At 36.9% G+C, this 15,020-nt stretch overlaps 1 protein-coding gene across 4 annotated transcripts; it reads left to right on the plus strand.

Moving 5' to 3' along the window:
- The first annotated feature begins 350 nt into the window (after nucleotides 1-350).
- prpf38b (pre-mRNA processing factor 38B) lies at nucleotides 351-12,692 on the plus strand. Of its 4 annotated transcripts, XM_073849160.1 has the most exons (7): nucleotides 547-603; nucleotides 3,605-3,683; nucleotides 3,811-3,962; nucleotides 6,641-6,715; nucleotides 7,254-7,435; nucleotides 8,683-8,936; nucleotides 11,488-12,692. In XM_073849160.1, the coding sequence occupies exons 4-7, from the start codon at nucleotides 6,676-6,678 to the stop codon at nucleotides 12,239-12,241; spliced, it is 1,230 nt and encodes a 409-aa protein (XP_073705261.1). In that variant the 5' UTR covers nucleotides 547-603; nucleotides 3,605-3,683; nucleotides 3,811-3,962; nucleotides 6,641-6,675; the 3' UTR covers nucleotides 12,242-12,692. The 4 variants fall into 4 exon arrangements, with proteins under 4 accessions (XP_073705258.1, XP_073705261.1, XP_073705259.1 ...); XM_073849157.1 differs by lacking the exon at nucleotides 7,254-7,435 and having other exon boundaries at nucleotides 351-603; nucleotides 3,605-3,673; nucleotides 6,641-6,701; XM_073849158.1 differs by lacking the exons at nucleotides 547-603; nucleotides 3,605-3,683; nucleotides 3,811-3,962 and having other exon boundaries at nucleotides 6,645-6,880.
- The last annotated feature ends 2,328 nt before the right edge of the window (nucleotides 12,693-15,020 follow it).

Below are 15,020 nucleotides of genomic sequence, written 5' to 3' on the forward strand. Positions count from 1 at the left end.
TTTCACATTAAAAATCTTAGATTAATGCTTTTAAAACAATAAGTACAGATGACTTGTACATGTAGTTTTATAGGATTTCCCTCATTTCTTTTTTTGGGGAGGTAAAAACGATGAGTTTTTCTGTGACAACTTGGCAACCCCTAGCCTCGAATCCCTTTCCGCCGCCCCTCTTCCATGCGCCATCTTGTCCCCACAACTCGGCATAACTGAACGCTTCGCGTGCTGTAACAAAACAGAGATTAGGTCAAAACGATTCAAAATCAAATTCGAATGAATTAAGAGACGTTGGTCCGCCACTCGCGCACCTCGTCGAACGCGTCGCCGCGATATTTAATAGAGGAACGGTCGTTTTTCATTCGTTTTGTAATTTAATGGCGTTGTGAGGAAACTGCCATGGCGGTTAGTCAGCAGCAACAACAGCAACAGGCCGTGAGCAAACCGGCCGGCGGGAAACACGGCAATGTTTTACCGTTATGGGGCAACGAGAAGACTATGAACCTCAACCCGATGATCCTGACAAACGTCCTGTCGTCGCCCTACTTCAAGGTCCAGCTGTACGAGCTCAAGACGTACCACGAGGTGGTGGACGAGATATACTTCAAGGTGGCGAAATGAACCCGGGCCGATGCGAGTGAAGCCCGCGGGTTTCTTATTTGTATTACATTGGCGTTTTAAATATTGCTTATTGGTTTTATTTCTGTATGATAGACTTAAATAGTTTTTAAATTAATGCATTTTGCTTTTACATTTAGTATTATGTGAGCTAGACCATGTTAGGCCATTGAGGCTAACTGCTAACTAGTTCAAAATATACTTGTATGAATGATTAATTACGTCAAAAATTAAACGTGTCATCATTAACTCACCCACATGTTGGTCCAAACCAGTAAAATTGACTTATTTAGTAGAACATATGTGACCCGAGACCACAAAATTGTGATTTATTCATCACTTGAAATAAGAAATAAGCTTTCCATTGATGTATTCTTAGGATAGGTCAATATTTGACCTGGATACAGCTATTTGAAAATCTGGAATCTGAGGGAGCAAAAAATCGTAAATATTGAGAAAATAGTTCTTAGTAATGCATATTACTAATCAAAAATTACATTTTGATATATTTACGGTAGGAAATGTACAAAATATCTTCATGGACGATATTTACTGAATGTCCTAATGATTTTTGGCATAAAAGAAGAATATAAATTTGAACCCATACAATGTGTTTTTGGCTATTACAAATATACCTGTGCTACTTAGGTTTTGTGGTTCAGGGACAGATATAAAGGCCTGGTTTCACAGACAGGGCTTAGACTTAGCCAGGATTAGCCCATAGTTCAATTAGGACATTTAAGTAATGTTTATAAACATGCTTAGAAAAACACATTACTGGTGAGCATCTTGAGACAAAGCAAAGGCACTGATATAATTTAAGATCAGTCAGTGCAATTTTCTTTCAGTTGAAACAGCTCAGACTTACATTTAAGTCTTAGACTATGGTTAAGCCTTGTCTGTGAAACCGGGGGAAAGTGTTATAGACAGAATGACAGCTTAAAGGGATAGTTCACCCAAAAATGAAAATTTGATGTTTATCTGCTTACCCCCAGGGCATCCAAGATGTAGGTGACTTTGTTTCCTCAGCAGAACACAAACAAAGATTTTTAACGAAAACCGGTGCAGTCGATCAGCCAAATAATGTGAGTGGATGGGCACCAGACCTTTAAAAGTAAACAAAAACATGCACAGACAAATCCAAATTACACCCTGTGACTCGTGACGATACATTGATGTCCTAAGACACGAAACAATCGGTTTTTGCAAAAAAAACTGAACAGTATTTATATCATTTTTTACCTTTGATACACAGCAATGTCCATCTGTCCTGGGCACAAGCTTGTCATCCGGATCATTACACATGTGAACGCGCTCTGGTGTAGTATACGCAAACGCCGGAAGCGATCTGTCGCATGAATACAACATTCATTGTTTACACAGTGCACAGAGATTGTGGGTATAGCGGCTATTCAAAATGGTAAATATTTGCGCTTATCCTGATTGTTCAAACCAATTTAAAGCTAAAAGATTACGTTTGCTTGCGCAAACTCATCCGGGACTTTTCACAGATTTCCTCTTACGGTGTTTGCGTATTCTACACCAGAGCGCGTACGTGTAACGATCCGGATGACAAGCTCGTGCTCAGGACAGATGGACGTGGCTGTGTATCAAAGGTAAAAAAAGCTATAAATACAGTTTAGTTTCTCGCAAAACCCGATCGTTTCGTGTCTTAAGACATCAGTGTATCGTCACGAGCCGCAGGGTGTAATTTGGATTTGTCTGTGCATGTTATTTGTTTACTTTTAAAGGTCTGGTGCCCATCCACGTCCATTATTTGGCTGGCAGACTGCACCGGCTTTCGTTAAAAATCTTCGTTTGTGTTCTGCTGAGGAAACCAAGTCACCTACATCTTGGATGCCCTGGGGGTAAGCAGATAAACATCAAATTTTCATTTTTGGGTGAACTATCCCTTTAAGTCACCATTTTTTAGTAAATTTTATGGAAAAACATTTGAACAGAGGTAAATAGTGACTGAGCCCATAGGTTTTTAGCAAATCACTGTTCCCATGTGTTATATCTGTGCTGTGAACTTATTTTATAAACCAATTTGTAAGTTGCGGCACCTGCAGCTGTGTGCACATATTTGTGGCAGAAAATCACTGACAACAAGAGGAGTGAAACGGGTACAATCCATGGAATAAGAGAAAAAAAATACAATTTGTGCCTTTTGATGCCAGAATCGGAATGCAAATAATTTTGTATAGAATACTGTCATCAAAGATTCCATTTGAAGTTAAAGAGCCATTTAAATGGACAGACTGTGGATGAAAACTGCTGTGATTGCGCTACTTTCAAAGCATATGTTTGATTTAAACAACATGTCTACATAATATTCACATATGCTGTTCGTGGGGGACGCATTGTATTATAATACCTACAGTTACAGCATGACGTAAAATTTTAAACTATTACCATTAACATATTACATAACATTTATTTTATTTCTCGCAAATGCAAGTTTATATTTCCTAGTTTGGCTTTAACTAAACAATAGTGAGTTTGTCAAATCTTCTTGGGAAAAAAGCCATAACCGAGGGGAAAAAAAGAATGAGTTGGTTTTTCTTATCAGAATTGTGAGATTTACTTTCAGAATTGTGAGAATAAAATCAGAATTTTGAAATATAAACTCAAATTTACCTGTTTTTCTTCTTTTATTCCATGGCTCCATAGACTGCCACTTGAAAACCATCATTTTCTGCAACCAGATAAGTTCTAACTACAAAACCTGTCATCACTGTTTGCAAACACTGAATTGGTCTATTAGAATTAGAACGATTAAATTAAAGTTCTAGTTCTTTGTGTCAATGGTCGTTTATTGTTCCTACAGAACCTCTAGTAACTTTTGACAAAATGCAAAGATTGTGAACTCCTTTTTCACAATTATGCATGATTTTGTAGTTCAAGTATAAGTATATTAACAGTTAGTTATTAGTTGGATTTGTTCTTTAATCATTGCTTTGTGTCAGAATGTGATTTGTTTCCTTCTCAGGTCAACCATATGGAGCCATGGGAAAAAGGCAGCAGGAAGACTGCGGGGCAGACGGGAATGTGCGGAGGGGTAAGTAGAAGTACGTGCCTTGAAACGTCCTCGACTTCATCCTCCCGTCATCTTTTTTAATTTGATGAATTCAATCAAGCTCTTCACTTAAGCAGAATGTAAGTCTAGCTTTAAATCACATGACGTATGTTTTGCAGGTTCGAGGAGTCGGGACCGGTGGGATTGTGTCCACTGCGTTTTGCTTGCTGTATAAGCTGTTTACGCTGAAACTGACCCGCAAACAAGTGATGGGGCTCATCACTCACACAGATTCGCCCTATATTAGGTCACTGGGCTTCATGTACATCAGGTATGAATCAGAACATTTTCGTAACAGTTAGAAAAGTCACTTCATGTTTCTTAAAGGGGAAGTTCACTTCTGGAACAAAAATGTACAGATAATTTATTTACTTACTCCCTTGTCATCCAAGAAGTTAATGTCTGTCTTTCTTTAGTTGTAAAGAAATTGTTTCAGGAATGTTCTTCATATAGTGGACTTCTATGGTGCCCATAACTTCCAAAATGCAGTTTAAATGCAGCTTCAAAGGGCTCTAAACGAACTTGGCTGTGAAAGAAGGGTCTTATCTAGTGCAACAATCGGTTATTTAAAAAAAAAAAATACAATTTAGGGCTGCACGATAAATCGAAATGAAATCGCAATCATGATTAATCGGAAGCTGCGATTGTCATGCGTATCTTTTAGTGAAGCGGGGTTGACCTGTGATTTCCATTTCTATGTGATCAGCAGTGAATCTTCATCCAGAGGCCAGAGAGCGCTCTATCTTGGAAACGCCAAAAACAAGAGAAGATCTAGAAAATACATATCGCTGCAGCTGAATATATCTATATACAGATTGAATTGCTTTCACTGATTCAATGTGACTAATAAACACACGACTACGACAATATATTGTTTACTGAAGTTCGTGTTCTAATTTTAATAAAGTATATTTGTACTGCAATGCCTTCATCACTGCTTAGAATAATATGAGCTATGTTCAGTGCGTTATGTGTTAGAAGCCACATCATTTCACAGAAGGATTAATTTCAAACACTCGACTGAAGTTATGAATTAAGTTTGGAGTAAAAATATTATTTGAGGTGGAATTTTCACGTGCTTTGAGATGTAGCACCATTTTTTACACAGCGCCATAGTTCACTGAGAAGCTACACAAACAGCTCTCATTATTGCAAATTATTTATTTTCGATTGCATAATCGTGCGATTAAATCGATTTCGATTATGAACGCGATTAGGTCTTCTAAGCAGAGGTTGCGTTAGACTTTAACATTATCCGTCATTTTGACGGACAGGGTCGGAAAAAATCCGTCATAATCAATCATTACCCGTCATTTTAATTTTCATATTTTAATTATAATAACACATTTAATTGCATTTGTTTTTGTTCACATTTTCATTTTTAATTATGAACCAACAGGACGATATAGGCATTTTTTTTCAAGAGTACAGATGAACAGATAAGACTGTGTAACTTCATGTATAACACCACAACCCACAGTGACAGCTATTTTAACATTTTAAAATTATATAATATATATATTTATGACCAATATCGATTTGTAAATCTCAGTCGATCTTTTGGTCTATGCCGTTTTCAGCTGATAACTGAACAATACTGACACAGTACATAGTGCGCCTCCCATCCAATATATTGCAATGAAACAAAGTCTCAAATTTCAAATTCTGTAGATTTTATTAGGAAATTCAAGCAATAAATACCGTTTTGGCACTCTTTAATGTGGCTTGATATATCGTCGTAGCTTCTGTGTAGTCGCCTGTGCATAATCAAACGCATAACAAAAGACTTGTGACAATTTAGTTTTTGTTCTGATCCAGTGATCTGCTGCCACACTGGAGCGCACTCGCCACCAACTGGACAGGAGTGGGAATTACAGCTACAATTTACAATAGATCACCCTCAGCGTAATCTGTCAAAGTGACGGACGGCCTTCAGATTTTTCCGTCATTGCTAAAAATATTCCGTCAATGACGGAGAATTTTCGGTTAACGCGACCTCTGCTTCTAAGTGAACTATGGCTCTGTGTACTACATGCTGCACCATCTCAAAACAGGTGCTGGAGATTAACGGCTAATCACAGAACTGGCTTTATTGACAAAATGTGCACAACAATCGCCGTCGATCAATCATGCAGCCCTAATACAATTGTTATACTTTTTAACCTCAAATGCTCATTTTGTCTAGCTCTGTGATGTACATATGTACTATATTTTAATACAGTAAGGTTAGGTCAAAAATCTCATTTTCACCTCCGACTTTGCCCTACATCGCTGCAGAAGTACTGACCCAGTGTTTACAAAGTGAACGTGCAAAGAATGTAGAAGGAAAATGAGATGAGAGTTTTTGACATACCCTAACTGTATTGAACCGGAATTCACAGAGTACACATGCACACCGCAGAACCAAGATGAGCATTTGAGGTTAAAAAGTATATCAATTGTATTTTTTCTTTTTTTTTCTTTTTTTTTTTTAGAAAATAACAGATTGTTTTACTGGATAAGACCTTTCTTTGTCAGCTGGGATCGTTTAGAGCCCTTTGAAACTGCATTTTGGAAGTTAAAACTTGCGGGCACCATAGAAGTCCACTATATGTACAACATTTCTTAAAGGTTTTCCTCAAGAAACAGTTTCTTTACGACTGAAGAATTAAAAACATGAACACCTTGGATGACAAGGGGGTGAGTATCTGTAAATTTTTGTTTTGGAAGTGAACATCACTTTGAACCCTGCCCATAGAGGTTCATTTAAGTGAACTACTTTGAATAATAAAGTTCTTGCACTAAATTTAGCAGAGAAATATGAATATGTAGAGCAGAAGTACTCCAACTGCTGTATTTTAGATGATGATCTCATAAGTATTTAGGTCAAGCCACATTGTTTGTTTGAATGGTGCATATTTTCTGGTCTTAATGAATATGTGTTTATAATGTCAAATCTGTGTATTTTAGGTATACTCAACCTCCTCCTGACTTGGTTGACTGGTATGATGAGTTCCTTGACGACGAGGAGGTATGTCACCACGGGTAATGCCTTTATCTCTCTCTCATATTTCTAATGTACCCAGAAAGCTTTAGGCCAAATGCTGATTGTGATGCACATTGCTGTTCTTCAACCTTTGACCTCATTTGGCTTAATGTTCCTCTTGAGATGCACAGATACAGCTGCATTTGTGGTGGCAAGTTCACTCGGTAAGCCATGTCTGTTCTGAGATCAGCACAAACTCTTAGCAAATGGTCCTTTGAGCTAAATGTAAAGTTCTATGGTGATTAAATGTAAATTGCATGCAGTATTCTCTATATAGTCCAGATAAGTGTGCAGCATGTCTCCGTGATTTATAGAGACGTTTATATTTGACTGTAAATATCAGATATCCATTACTGGGTGCTGGCTCATCTCTTATGCCCCTGCACGCCCACTCTTACCTGTAAAGGAGTTGGTAATATATTATCCATTTCAAAAATAGCCCAGAAAAGGAGATCTAATTTGCATTGAGCAGACATTGCTGCCTGGCGTGATGGTGGTTATGTGTGTTTCTGGCTGACTGCCCTGTTCTCTCTCCAGATGGCCCTTGTGATGCGGGTGGATTGGATATAGGGTGTGCTCCACACTCTTGGCTGACGTTCGTGAGTGCAGTTAGACAAGCTCACCCCACCCACTCCACCCCTTCACTAAAACCGGTACAGCATATATGTCAGCTGGCCTACGACATCCTCAGCATCGCACCTAATTTGAGTCATTGCATAGTAAGAAACATTGTGGAAGCTTATTATTTTGAAGCAGTGGTTTAAACTGTTAAACTATCCCACTTAAATTAAAGGTGCACTAAAGGTCCATTATGAAATAATGATTATTTTTACTAGTGATCAAGGAATTTATACAGTGGAATTGCCGATTGTTATTACATGATCCAAGATGACGGTCAGTGAAGCAAACAACAAAAATACTTGGTGCACCTGTCAGTCATGGATGCCTGTTTCTCTGCCACTGGATAAATCATGGAAAAAAGATTACTGCAACTTTTTAATCTCAAATTTTAATTCAAATGTGAGTTTATATCTCACAATTTTAACTTTTTTTTTTCAGGCAATTCTGGCTTTTTTCTCAATTGTGAGATTTGCAATTTAAAATTTTAAAGTCAGAATTGCGTGATATAAATTTATCTGGCAATTCTGAAGTTTTTCACGCAAAGGCAAATTTATATTTCACAATTTTTACTTTTTTGACTTCTTTTGACTTTTCTCAGAATTGCGAGACGTAAACTCGCAATTACGAATTATAAAGTCAGAATTGCGTGATATAAGTTTACCTCGCTATTCAGACTTTTTTTCTTGCAAATGCGAGTTTATATTTAGCGATTTTTACTTTTTTCAGGCAATTCAGACTTTTTTTCTCACAATTGTAAGATGTAAACTCGCAATTGCGAAATATAAAGTCAGAAATGCATGATATAAGTTTATATCTCACATTTCTGACTTTTTTCTCACAAATGCAAGTTTATGTCAGTTTTTTTTTTTTCTTTTTGTATGCAATTCTGACTTGAGATGTAAACTCGCAATTATAAGGGGGAAAAAGACATAAAAGATATGTTCTCAGAATTGTGAGTTTATATCTAAATCACAATTGTAAAAATAAAAACTTTTTCACAACTTTATCGGAATTGCAACTTTATTTCTCAAAATTGAGTTATCTAAAATCTGAGAACAATTGTCAGAAATGCGGAAAAAAAAACAATTGTGAGATTAAAGAGTCACAGTTATCTTTATAATATTCAGTGGCAGAAGCAGGCTTCCATAGAATATTAAGTCAAGTGAGAGCAGAGGTGAAGACTCAGTATTTGGTCATCACGAATGAAGCATTTTATTCAGGACAGTGTACAGTCTAATCTTTAGCGTTAACCAGAGGTTGTGCGATAAGTGCATGTCTGGGTGTACTGTTCTGTGTTTGTGATTTTGTTGTTAATGCTTTTGCTCCTCTTTGTCTCTGTGATCAGGAGTTGGACGTGAAGGCTGGAGGAGGCTGCGTAATGACGATCGGAGAGATGCTCCGCTCCTTCCTGACCAAGCTGGAATGGTTCTCAACATTGTTCCCACGAATACCTGTTCCTGTGCAGAAAGCAATCGACCAGCACATGAAGGGCCGACCACGTAAACCTCCACAAAAAGAAGAGCAGGATGAAGAGGAGGCAGCGGCAGCAGCAGCAGCACCGGCCGATTCGGGAAGGCATGGAGATAGGCGCCGTTCCAGGTACATTCGTTGTGTGTGGGCGGGATGAGATTATTTGGCTGACCAGATCAGTAGTGATGAGTGTTTGTGGCGATGTAAGAATGCAGGTTTTGTACAGCTCTTTTAAATGATCACCAACCATTTTAAATGAACTAGCTGTTCAAGACAAGCCATAATGTCTCTGTAAATAAAACAAAGAATACTGGATTGTTTTAGTTTTACCTTATGTGGTACTTGCTATTTTTGTAAGTGGTTGTGTAATGGACACACAATTGGCATTGTTGGATTTAAGACCAACTCATTTGTCATGTTGTTGGTTATTGCTGGTACATGTAGGGCCTTATGAAATTACTTAAAAAAAAAATAAAAAAATTCCAAATTCATTTTTTTTTTTCCAAGTTCTTTTTTTCTAGATTCTGTTTTTTCCCTTTTCATTTTTCTAGACTCTCTTTTAATGGTTAAACTAAACTTTATTAATCAAGAAGCGTGTCTAATTGATTTAAATCATGAAATGTTCAGAATTTAACAGCAATTTTTAACCAAAAATTAGTTTTATTTTTACTGAAATCTGTATTTTCCATTATTTTTCTGGATTCCATATTAATGGTTTCATGACATGCTTTTGTAATAATCAAAAGCATCTCTAAATAATAATAAAAAAAACTAAATCATTTCATTTTTTTGCCAGAAATACTGTGTTGTGTAATTACATTTTTCTGGTAAATAAATTGTGACCCGGGACCACAAAACCTCTTGAGTAGCAACAATAGCCAACAATTGTATGGGTCAAAATTAATGATTTTTCTTTTATGCCAAATATATGCCAAAAAAAGATCATGTTCCATGAAGATATTTTGTAAATTTCCTACTGTAAATATATCAAATTTTAATTTTCGTTTAATAATACGCATTGCTAAGAACTTCATTTGGGCAACTTTAAAGGCAATATTCTCAATATTTAGATTTTTGGCACCCTCAGACTCCAGATTTTCAAATGGTTGTATCTCAGCTAAATGTTGTCCAATCCTAATGAGTTACATTTGAAGACAGAAAATAGCTTGTTTTTTTCCTAATGTAAATTTTTTCATCAAATTTGTGACTATTACCTTACAGCCACAGTTATATAATCTAAAATGATTATCAATCTATGACCGTCTTTGAGTTTTTGGGGGTGTTTTTTCTTTTCGCTACATTAGTACATGATACACATGTGACCCTGGACCAGTTTTAACTGAAAATTGATTGTTTACAATAATGCGTTACTAACACACTATTGTGCTGTTTAAATACTGTGCAGTTGCTTTGACACAATCTGTATTGTTAACAGCGCTATATAAATAAAGGTGACTTGACTTGACCACAAAACCAGTCTTAAGTAGCACAGGTATATTTGTAGCAATAGCCAAAAATACACTGTATGGATCCAAATTATAAATTTCTTTTATGCCAAGAATCATTTGGATATTAAGTAAAGATCATGTTCCGTAAAGATATTTTGTATATTTCCTACCTTAAATATATCAAATCTTAATTTGATTAGTAATATGCATTGCTTGATTTGGACAGCTTTAAAGGCAATTTTCCCAATATTTAGATTTTTGGCACCCTCAGATTCCAAGTGTTCAAGAAGTTGTATCTCAGCCAAATATTGTTCTTTTCTAACTAACCATGCGTCAATGGGAAGCTTATTTATTCCGCTTTCAGATTTATAAATCTCAATTTCGAACAATTTACCCTTATGACTGGTTTTGTGGTCCAGGGTCACAATTCAGGTAAACCTCTTTTCTGGTAAATATTCCTTAAAAGTAATGTTTTATTAATTTTAGTAGTATAATTACATTAAGTAATATAATTCTATCAGTGTTTATTTGACTTGTTTCAAATTTAAATAGTATTTTGAGGATTATTATTCACATACATTAATCCCTATCACTTTTTGATTTAAATGTACCGACCTACTTTTGATTTATTTACCAGTTTTAACTGAAAATTGATTGTTTACAATAATGCGTTACTTACACACTATTGTGCTGTTTTATTAATTTTAGTAGTATAATTACATTAAGTAATATAATTCTATCAGTGTTTATTTGACTTGTTTGTCCAAAGTTTGAAAATTCCGCGTAAATTCTATTTTAATTTCATTTTTGTATATGGATGGCTTATGAATGTTTACAACATCATGTAGAATGTATAAATTTTCCTTCAAAGCAAGTGTGACTGATGTCTTCAATCCCATATGAGTTGACATAGTTTTAAACGTTTAAAAAAAATACAGTTACTCTGTGTAAAACTTGAGCAATTAGCCCAAAATTGTTTTCTTTAAAAAAAAAAAAAAAGTTTACACACCTTTAGTTGTTTTTTAAAAATGCTCTTATTTCTGCTTTGACTAATGCTTTTCTATATCAGATTCTGTCTTTCATATAGTTACCTTGCAATGTTGTAATGCCTACATTTAATCTGAATGCAGGTATTGCTTTTCCACTCACCTCTACTTGTCAAAGTTACCTGTGGGTTCTAGTGTATATTTTTGTGTGGTTTAATATTTTTATTTGTGTTTGTGTGTGTTTAGGACACCTAAAAGAAGTCCAAGTCCCAAAAGTTCCCAAAATCGTTCGCGGAGTCGCAGCCATCACAGAGAAAAACAAGGCGCCAGCTTCGACCGTGAACTGGAGAGAGAACGAGACCGGCAGCGCAAAGAACGAGAGGGAAAGGACCGGGATAGAGACAGAGATAGAGAAAGAGAGAGGGACAGGGAGAGAGACAGAGATAGAAGACGCTCCAGAACACCAGACCGAACCACAGAACGCCGACGCAGTCGCAGCAGGGAACGACGCCGGAGTCGCAGCGCCAGTCGAGAGAAGCGGAACGAGAGGAAAGACAGAGATAAAGAGAGGGAGGCAGAGAGTGAGAGAGAGCGTAGTCGCAGGAAAGACAGAGATCACCATAAAGATGGGGAGAGGTCAAAAGACAAGAGGAGTAAAGGAGAAGGGGAAGAAAGGAGGCACAAAGAAGATAAGGAGGATAGGAAGCACAGGGAAGAAAAGAGGAGTAAACGTTCAAGGAGCAGAAGCAGAGACAGGAAGCACAAAACCGAACGACCTAGCAAGAAACGTTCTCGCTCAAGCAGCAGGAGCAGGCAGGAAGCAGGGGAGGAGAGAAACAGGAAACACAGCCATAGTAAGGAACGCTCACATAAACGCAGTCGGAGCAAAGAGAGATTGCACCGTCGAGAACCCAGCAATGGAAGAGAACATGTAAAACAAGATCGTCACAGTCCTGAACCAGGAGAAAGAACAAACAGTGTTCGAGCAGAGTCTCCTTGATCCAAGTCTCTCCCTTCTGTTCTCTCGAATTCCCTCTGTACCTTTATTCCAGTCCTTCTCTTATTACTTAATGTCTTTATCTTTAATCCTCCTGTGCACCACTTGTGTTGAAGTAAGCAAATGGAAAAGACTGGATTTTTTTTTTCTGCACTGTTAATGGCCACTTGTGTAGACATCAGAAAATGTCATTTTCTCTCAGTTGCCCTTTACAGATGTCCAAACTGAAAATGACATTTTAAAATCCTTTTTTTAAATCCTCGTTCTCCCCCAATTCGTTTTCTGGATTTTCACAAATGGCTTTGTACATAGAGCTCAGAGAATGTTTTAAAATTTCAACAGAGCTATCACAGAGTTGAGTTCGTGGCACGGGCCGCTGAAAGCTGTGCTGACATTGTGCTGTTTCATTGCTCTGTTGCATCTCATTTTCTAATAAAATTCTTGTATGAAACGATATTGCTCAGTTGTATATTTGTCATGTCATTTTGCAAAGCTAAGTTCTGTAAGTAAAAATATCACTCATTTTCTTCAGAGGTTGATGGTTTGTGTTGGCATGCCAAACTTTGAAGACAATTGAGATATTGGTTTTGAGATATTAGGTTGATGAATTAAGACGTGTATTTGCTGTATGATTTCAACTTTATTTTTACAGTACTATGCATAATAACAAAGAAGTCTGAGAAGTTGCTATAGTTAAGAAAAATAGTGGCTACCCATTCCCATGAAGCATTGTGATGTAATCTAGTCAGTCCTACTCTTTAATTACTTGTACAAGTATTAATATTTTAAATTAAGCTGTAAATGTAATAAAATGTATTGTTTTATATTTAAAAAATATTCAGTAGTTTCATATTGTATCAACTGAATCTGTTATCAGTTGCGTTGGTTCATGGGATGAGTAGTTTATTCACTCAAAGATGCTAAATACAAAGCCCTTGTCAGTTCTTTGTAAGAACATTCATTTTATAAGAACAGCAGGTGTTTTGTGTATGGTTGATTTATTTTACATGTGCTTTACATGTCATAATTTATAAGACTGATCACATGGAGAAATGCTTTCTGTATTTAATATAACTCTAATCATACAAAACATAGGAATACATATTTATATAAGACTTTTTTGTTAAAATATTTGGCATTGCGTAGAAAATCCTTCAGCCAGAAACAACAGATTTCAGAAAACATTTTAGAAAGAAATAATGTTAATCTTTTACCCAGTCAGTCTATGTCACCCTTAAATATTTTTTTTAAATTAACCTTTAACCAGAATATATGTAACATGCAATAAAGTTAAGTATCACAGAGTTTCAAGAATTCTTAGGCAAGTGCAGGAATTCTTAGTAGCAAAAGAGTGCGATGAGATAAAAGCTTTCTCTCAGGGTTGGTCAGGCCTAGTGTGGAGAGAACCAAGAGTTAATACCAGAAACCTTTTCAAGACTTACACATTTTCTGCTTTTGTTTAGCATGAACTCACCTTTCTCACTTTGTGCCAGGTCTCACCTCCTCCTCCTGCGACCTGCTGTCACTGCCAAAGTATGGACAAGGTCAAAGGTGACAAGACTTCACCAAAGCAAGGTTTTGACAATCCTATGTCTACAACTGCTCTAACATTTGATTCCTGTTCTCTAACACCACTTACTTACCTAAAACAGGCACAGAGTCTTGACTCTCCCCGGCAGCGTTGCTGGCAGTTACGACAATGTGGCCACTGCTGAAATTGGCGACAGAGCAGAGGCGTTGTGAGGTCACACAGAGTTTCGTCCTACTAGAGGAAGTAACCCCATACACAGTGTAGTTTGTAGTAAATAAAGCCTCATTCCATTCCACCACCGCCAATGATGCAGAGAACGTCACATTTACAGGAGCACAAGGTACTGGGAGGAAAAAAAATAAACATAAGTTATGTGTGTTTTGTTTTTGCATTTAAAGCATCTTTAATTCCTGTTTAAATAGCTAAGAAGTGACTGAACATTGTGCACCTGTGTTTCCAGTGACAGCAGCAGACTTGACACTTGTGGTGGCAAGGTTCCTTGCACTGATGGTTGCGCTGTAGGTGGAGCCACAAGGCAAAGGCACCTCAAAGAACGTGCGACTTGTCCAGTAGGACTCGAGGTCAAAGAGTGCCTGGCTGTTGCCCTGAATGCTGCCCGTGAGTGCCAGTAGGTATTCAGAATTAGGACAATTCACAGTAGACCAAGATGCCCTCAAGATCTGAGTGTCATTCATTAGTGTACGGGGGACAACCTTAAATCCAGCTGGAGGACAGGGAGCTGGGGAAAAAAAGTGAACAAGACTTAAACCCTGTCGATCTTTTGATTATTATATATATATATATATATATATATATATATATATATATATATATATATATATATATATATATATATATATAGTGGTGGGCATAGATTATTTTTTTAATCTAGATTAATCTCACTGTAATCTTGGAATTAATCTAGATTAAAATGGCTAATTTGAATTCTGCCGAAGGCGTTCAGAATATGTGTGCTACCCAAATAATGACTAAAAGTAAGTCTTTCAGAACGGGTTTCTCAAGCCAGGTGGCGCATTAGACCAGGCGCTCATCTCCTGTTTCCAAAATGCATCACAAACTGCTTGACAATTGCATTTACTACACAATTAACTATACAAACTTGTGTAACCAAGTACTTCTGCGCAAAAGGCTGCGTGACGTGCGCGTTGCAGTTAAATACACAGACGCACACGGGCATGGATATCTGCGTGCATAGTCTTCGGTTAAACTGTGTTGCTTTTAGAAGCGTCA

This window comes from Garra rufa, chromosome 10 (assembly GCF_049309525.1).
Source record: "Garra rufa chromosome 10, GarRuf1.0, whole genome shotgun sequence".
In the NCBI taxonomy this organism is placed as follows: Eukaryota; Metazoa; Chordata; class Actinopteri; order Cypriniformes; family Cyprinidae; genus Garra; species Garra rufa.